This window comes from Jatropha curcas, chromosome 2, assembly GCF_041381405.1.
Source record: "Jatropha curcas cultivar XTBG-Jc1 chromosome 2, XTBG_Jcur_1.0, whole genome shotgun sequence".
In the NCBI taxonomy this organism is placed as follows: domain Eukaryota; kingdom Viridiplantae; phylum Streptophyta; class Magnoliopsida; order Malpighiales; family Euphorbiaceae; genus Jatropha; species Jatropha curcas.
In genome coordinates, this window is record NC_143152.1 from 2,354,075 (window position 1) to 2,361,749 (window position 7,675).

A 7,675-nucleotide genomic window follows, 5' to 3' on the forward strand; every position below is an offset into this window, starting at 1 on the left:
CTGAAACAAAAGAGAGAGCCTATATGCCAGAAATTGATCAATGCTTCTGTTTGCTCACCAATGCCTGAAATAAGAGTTCCAAAGATCTCAGCAGGTAAACTATTGGTATATTACAATTTACTGCCAATTATTCCCAATATTATACTAAGGGCCAAAGTTAGATCTATAGAAAACTTTATTGCAAGTAACTTAAATATATTAGACTAAGGGTATGTTCCGCAAAATTAACTATTTCGGTAGCTTAGCTATTTAAGTAATTTTTCATAAAACGCTAAAAGCTAAACATTTCATAGGTTACATGGGTTAACTTTTTTTATAAACTACTAATTCGACCTCTAAAAGCTAGTTATGTGTTCAAACGTTATGTTATCGAACACTATAAAAGAAAGACGTTGGTCAAAATGCTAAAAGCTACTTAAAAAAGCCATTGCCAACATAGCCTAACAAGATTACTCAAAAGTCATAATTCAAAATCTGTTACTAGCAATTACAATGCTAAAACAGATTCTGAAGTTACAATTTTCTAAAGCAAGTATCGAAGCATAGCACATATTTTCTTAGGCCTCAAGGATGCAGTATTTCCAAACAAGTCTCCACTGATTTTCTTCCAGCCACATTCATAGCACACCAAACTGGAGCTTTTTGGACTTCCAGCTGCCCATTACAAAAATCTATACAGGACATTTCAAAAGACCATCCAGAATTGGACATTTCTTTTAATTGCTAAGTAGATTAAAGCAATTTTTATGGAACCTCTATCAAAATTCAAAAAGCAACTTTTCTACCATTTTCAAGTTTAATTGCTAAGTAGATTAGAGCAATTTTTATGCAACAAACAAAGACTACATGTACTAACACACATCAATTTGTACCTATCACTCGATTGGTATTGAACTTCTCATGCCACCAGCTTATTCATGTTCCTTAATTAATTCATAATATCCAAGAACCTCAAATTCAAAATCGAAATGCCAACTTCACCATGCAAATACTGATTCTTCAGCTAACAACCAATGACAATTCCAAACCATTTCTAACAGTACTGTTATTTCACATAAGGAATTTATTTGAAACATGCAACAAAATATAAGCCAATATCGGCACTATACATAATAAACAGGATTCAATCCAACGCCTACTTTCTTCCACAATTCTTGACCTTCCCAAGCAGACTTCCAATTCTATCCCTTTGTACGAGTTCTGTACTTCAAAAACAAATAAATATACAATGAATAATAGGGAAACAAAGATACGACATCACCAAATTGATGCCTAAAAACAATTTGTACTTTTATATAATCATTTTCTATTATTTGGCAACAGTAAAAAATTTAAAGCAACATTATGAATAGAATCTTGACCACAATGGCATCAACCTTCTCTTAGATTCCTAAGAAAACCCTGTAGAAGAGCAACTCAATATAAAGGCTCAAGCATGCAGATTCACAGAATGGGCTTTAATATCTTGTCTTTTCATGCAGAAGTGAATTGTCCTTGAAATATGGAGAAGCATGAACTGGCGTCTTCTATGCGCTAAAATGCAAGTATAAATAATAGGAGATGCAAGAGATTCAGCTTTATAGCTTTTGGTCAAAGGAACTCCAATAGGAACAATTTCATCTGAAAAATCAAATTTATAATAACAAAATTGGGGTTTAACATCTCTGGTATATAATTAAAAAAAAAAGATCAGTTTTATTCAAAATGAACTATTTTAACAATTTGAACGGCAAACAAGCAAGCGTTATTCACATCAGGAGATGACATCCCTAAGAAAGATATACTTTAGCTCAGCTGCATAAGGTACAAATGACTCAATGTCAACTTTCATTCTAAACGGACTTTTGTATAGATATAAGCAATTCTTTTAAGTGGACAATACTCCTAAAGCAGAGGTCACAGATACCTGAATTTATCAGGAGCCAAGGCCTCAAAATGGAACCAAATGCACATGATGGGAAGGAGGTTTAGTAGAGATCTCAGAGATGGCAAAAACACATTTATAATTTGAATATCGAATATGAAGATCACAATAATGAAAGATCCTATGGCTTTAAAACATGAAACAAAAAGACCTCATAAGACTATCTTCAAGATTTGAACAATTATCCCTGCTCAAGAACATTCTAAAACTTGTTTCTCAAATGGTTTAAACAATATACCAAAGCATATGAAATGTTGGAGGGGATAAAAGTACAACTTGACAGTTAAAATGTTAAATGGATAATCAAGATTTTTTTAGAAAAAAAGAAAAGGAAGATAATTCCTTACATATATTTACCCAAACCGTATGAGTATGGCACTTGAATAAATAAAATAGAGCAGCAAACCCGTTATCTTAAGAGTTTTACCTACATCTCTATCTATTTGTTAATTTGCTAGTAAAACACCAAAGGCAGTGGGCGATAGCTGCACCCCTGACACAGCATCTTTCTTTAATGTAATTTACATCAACCTAAAGCAAATCTTTGTAATTATTTTTATTATAACCAGTACATGCTACTTGGCATATATTGCAATACATGTTATATAGATAATCATATCTTGTTCCCACTAAGAAATCCAAAAGAAGCCTACACCCATAGCACCAGATCTTAGATGAGAACATTTTGGTTTCCTGTTCTCATTCTTGTCTACAGTAATCTGTACTCTAGGTAACCTCTGCAGAAAATGTGAGGTAGAAAATGTGGTGGAGAATTGATCTACAACAACAAGGACAGACTTAGAGGCTCAAATACTTTAAAAGAGGATTAAAATTTCACGTACTTTGGTTCCATTAATTCTATTAAAATATAATTCAGAAGTTTTATTCTGCCATTTGTATGCCAGTTAATGATAACTACAACAGTAATTGAAGCTTACTAGCTTGACCATATGCTAATTGTAATGTTATTGCTGCTTAAAACATTCTCCAGAGAAGAACAACGTAAAGTAACACCGACTCACACAAGAAAAAACACACAATATCTGATTTATGACCAACTTGTACAGCTTTGAATTAATAAAAAGTAAAGCCTCATTTCTCCTATAATCTAAAAAAATCCGTTAAATTCATAATCTAACCTTTTTGAATTCTTATCATGATATAACAGTTGAAGGCTGCAACTTTTTAGGTGGTGGGTTTCCTCCAGAGATCACCACATATGAATAGAAGCACAGCATTGCAGCACTGAAATTAACAAAATAAAAGTTATATTAAGTCTGAGTAAAGACTCGATGATTTTGATGATTAGGAAGTATTGAATACCACCACATAAAAGTACCTGATGACAGCATAAAATCCAGTTGGTATTAACTTCTTTGTCTGTATTCACACAGCATTATAAAGTTCAAATTATATATATATATATATAAAAAGAGTCGGTCAATAAGATAACAATGTAGATAACAATATATATCTTGATGTGGTTACTAACCAATGAATATGCCTGAAAGTTCTTCCAAGAAAGGGCTGCTGAGAGTACTGGAAGATATGGAAAAGAAACAAGGTAAACAAGTAATACTAACTCAAATGGATGGAGATGGTTATCACCGTACAAAATTACAAAATAGCATATCATATCAAAGTGTGTCAAATTTTTTAAGTCTCAGAACAAGTAAATGATGTTGGGACGATATAAGCCCCTGCCTTAGTATTAATTTGCATACTCTACATGGTAATGCAGACAACTGACAATACACAGAATTGAAATTGCAAATAAATTTGAGTACTTGTGATACAATGATCATGGCCCGGCCAAATTGCTAACAAAAACAAACTGCATATTCCAGGTTATTGACAATCTACCTTCAAATCTCACCAAATGTTACATCTTTGCGGGGAAACAGGAGTGCAACAGAAATCGTAGAGGAAAAATTTTACTAAGTCTATTTTGTCCTTGATTATACAAGGGCACAAATCTTACACTGGATATTAGAAAATAATCCAACAAAAGAAATTTCTTGGATACATCATTCTATGTATATGTCAACCAAAACTGTAAAGTCTAACGTTGTTCAATCTTAAGGGAATATGACATTATCACATTGATCATAAACTTCCATTAGGTTTGTTTGTCAATTTATTCATCAGGGAAAACCGGAAAAAAAATATTAATCCATTCCAAATTCTCATTAACTCTCCCTCTCCCCCTAGTGGGCCATTACAAAAATAATAGGTTCATGCAGTGAATGTGATATGCCGTGGATACCTTTTAAGGTACATTACAATGAGTCATGATCTCCTACAATTATGCTTCCCTAGGTCTTTCTTTTATTGTAACGATGATATGAAAGAAATGTGGATCAGCCAAGAAATCAAACAAAAGAACTTTTCAAAGGCTCAGAAGCCATGCAGAATTGAAGTCCAATTTTAAGATGCATTATATATTTCTCATACTGCACTTTTGCTTTAATAAATAAATAAATATAGGTGAAAATTTAATTACCAGCTTGTCCTAGTACAAATGGCACACTGGACTTTCCTTGCCTCCAGATCTTTAAGCTAAAGACACTAAGGGCTAGCAAGCCACCTCCAAATAGAACACCAGTGCTCAGGGTTGTAGGATTTCTAGAAAATATGAAACCAAGGAGACCCCCACTAACAACAAGACCACCTGTGTCAGAAGGCCATTTGAAAATTTGCATCAGTAAGTTCCACCATGTTATTTGCATATCAATTTTATTCTAAACTAGCAAAATCAGAAGCTAGTATGACAAACAAATAGAAAATAGAAAATGTCATATACTATGACAATATCATTATATTTCACTTTCACAAAAAGAATTGATCTTATCCAATGGATTCAGGTATAAAACCAAGCTGTTTAAGGGAATCAACTTCAAACCCCACACCACAGTTCTTTAGTTTTCAATCTTTGCATTTAATTATTGAACCACTGCCTGCTTGTCATAAAATCGAGCTTGATTGATATTCTTCCATTCAATTAAAGCTTGACTCACATATGCAAATTGTTATTATACAAAATGTTTGAGGTAAGGGTTGGGTTGATTTGTCGAGGTAGACAACCTTCACCAAAAAGTCTGGACCAACTATAGATCAAGGAAAATTGTTGATAACAAGAAATTGAGTCCTTCCTTCATGCACAAAGTAATTTTTGATAAATGGAGAAAAGCAGCAAAAAGGACAGAGTCTTCTACACTGCTAAAGATTTTTTATTACCTATAAATCTTTACAGCATTCTATGAAAAGCAAAGCATGCAAGTACACACAAGCACCCGCATAGAACAGTAGAAGAGAGATAACAATAACGACTAAGCCTTAATTCTAAACTAGTTGGGATATGCTATATGCATCCTTTGTTTCCATATTCATTCTATTCAATTAAGCAATTAAAGCAAAGTATAAAATTGGAAAAATTTTGAAATAATTGAAAAATTTTAGAAAAGAAAAAAAAGAGAGAGAGAGAGAGAGAGAATCTTCTTATGATGTTCACTCCTTGAATTCTACAAGATCAAACAATATTCTAAATTGGGAGATAAAAGCAGAACTATAAACAAAAAATGGTTTAAATGTTTTAAAGATGGACATCATTCTATATTTTTCACAATTATACAACTTTCGCAAAAGAAAAGGGCCAATGCTCTTTTTTTTTCTAAAGAAATCTTCATCAAGACAAGGATGTCCACAACATCTATAGCTTTAAATCATTTATATCACATGCAAATGAGTAGCTTCAACCTCCTGACAGTCTTCAAAGACAACATTCCATAATGCAATGAGAATCCAATAGGCAGAAGTTTTAGCATCTCAGAAAACTTCCCATAAAAATTTTTAGGAATTACCAAAAATCTAATTTAAAAAATCATGCATCCAATAAACATGCAGTACAATGTTTTCAAGCCTATTATTAAAGGCTAGGGGAATGGTGAAAGAAGGAACCTAGCCTTTAAGACGATCAACTGAATGTACATCAATCTTATGAAAACCAGAAAATAAACACTAAAAACATCAATTCGTATAGTAACTTAGTTCCAATCACTCACCATAAGGAATCCCAAAACAGAAATCATGGATTTTCGCTTTGCCATACGCCTTAACTTGATTACTAATTTCCTCTTCTTCCTGGTTATGTTTCTCTGCAGTAGGATAGAGCTTTGCTGGCTCTTCCACGTATGGTTTCGATTCATCAGCCGTATAACTAAGCCTAGTATTAGAAGTATCTGTACCTCTTGCTCCTTCAAGACTCATAAGGAGCGATAGCTACACAATTCAAGCCAATGGTCACTACAGCATTATTTATAGGATCCCGTTTCCTATCGAATTACAGGTCAAATACCATTTTCTAGCGAATTGAAAGCGAAAATTGAGCAAGGAATTTTCAGGTTCGAAATTTTACCTTGGAGCGAGTAGGAGATGGAAATGGGCAGAGAATGGGTCGACGATGGAGGTGCAATTTGCGGCTGAATGAAGATTTGCACGAGAGCTGAGAAACTGCTGGTGCTGATGTTGCCATGATTGGATTGGATTAGTCGATTAAGATCAGGGATACAGGAAGTGGATCACAGCATCCAGACTGCGGCCTGGTGTTTTTGCGTCAGCGACTTTTAGAGCAGGTTTTAAGCGGACCGTGGTCGACGCATTGAATTGACCGGTGCTGCTGAGTTTTACATAGTTGGGTTTTTCTTTTTAATATTAGGCAAAACATGTATATTATATATATGCACACGTTATGAGATCGTATGTACACTTATCTATACACGTACAATTTCCATACTCAAAAATAGCTTTAAAAACAGAAACATCTTAAACATGGTTTTGTAAAAATTGGAAATGCATAAAGTCTTAAACTCAAGGAAGCTGGACTTTCTATCGATTCTCATCTATGTCTACAATGGATTAAGGCAATGGTATATTTTATTTTGTTCGCATTTAAGTATGGGATTTTTGAATATTTGTTTGACTACATACTTGAAAATTTATGACAAATTTAGCTATACTTGAATAACTTCTCTTTCAAAGCCTTTTTTTTTTTTTGTTCATCTCAAACCTTCTATCATGTGCAATTAGTCTTTTTTTTTTTTTTTGGTTTATCTCAAACCTTCTATCATGTGCAATTAGTCACATATGCGTTTAAGGCTTCAACGAGCAATGGAGATCGTGACGGCACTGAGTTAGCAAAGGAAGGTGGTCCGAGGATTCGAGCCATCAATGAGATATTACTCTAAAAGAGTTAGAATTCTGAACTTATATCAGGACGAATGAGTTAAGGGATAATCTTAAATAGACAGTTTTTATTCGCCATAGACCTCCCAAAAGATAAAGGAGACGTGCAAAGGTTTTCTTGGGTCGGTAGCGGAGGTATACAAAGGCTTCCTCGGGCCAAAAGGAGATTGGCCTCGAGTGCAAAGCAAAAGAAAGATTGACTGCAAGACCCACCCATCAAGCAAGGATGAAAATTGGTCTTAGTGATCCAACAATGCCAAGTGGAAGGGTTGTCACGCAATGGTCATCTCTAAAAAAACTTAAGTCACATTCAACTCTAAACCGTGGTTTGATTCTTACTCGATTTTGGTTCAAAATAAATTGATGGTCATACCTATACTTATTACTTCCTCGAATTTTCTCTAGCTATGCATGCAAACAAAAGTCTTCCCTTGCACTCTATTCTTGTTCATCACCCAGTTATCTCCTTAAAACTTCCCTTAATTTCATTTAAATTGTACTCTATTCGCA

The 7,675-nt window shown here is 33.9% G+C and overlaps 1 protein-coding gene across 3 annotated transcripts; it reads right to left on the minus strand.

The window, feature by feature from the left end:
• Window positions 1-956: 956 nt before the first annotated feature.
• Window positions 957-6,630, minus strand: LOC105645274 (Transmembrane proteins 14C). Of its 3 annotated transcripts, none has more exons than XM_012230839.4 (7): window positions 6,339-6,630; window positions 5,986-6,202; window positions 4,428-4,595; window positions 3,417-3,463; window positions 3,264-3,304; window positions 3,064-3,169; window positions 957-1,205 (listed from the first exon to the last, which is right to left on the minus strand). In XM_012230839.4, exons 1-6 carry the CDS (start codon window positions 6,453-6,455, stop codon window positions 3,079-3,081), a joined length of 681 nt encoding a protein of 226 aa, XP_012086229.1. In that variant the 5' UTR covers window positions 6,456-6,630; the 3' UTR covers window positions 957-1,205; window positions 3,064-3,078. The 3 variants fall into 3 exon arrangements, with proteins under 3 accessions (XP_012086229.1, XP_012086228.1, XP_012086230.1); XM_012230838.4 differs by having other exon boundaries at window positions 957-1,200; window positions 6,339-6,629; XM_012230840.4 differs by lacking the exon at window positions 957-1,205 and adding an exon at window positions 1,251-1,620.
• Window positions 6,631-7,675: the final 1,045 nt, after the last annotated feature.

Bases quoted from the DNA above. Each gene is read 5' to 3' on its own strand.
- LOC105645274 (XM_012230839.4), bottom strand. From the start codon at position 6,455: ATGGCAACATCAGCACCAGCAGTTTCTCAGCTCTCGTGCAAATCTTCA. The intron at 4,596-5,985 runs GTGAGTGATTGG...CTTCTGACACAG, and splicing joins CTGTTTTGGGATTCCTTATG to GTGGTCTTGTTGTTAGTGGG. The intron at 3,464-4,427 runs GTAATTAAATTT...CATATCTTCCAG, and splicing joins ATTTGTACTAGGACAAGCTG to TACTCTCAGCAGCCCTTTCT.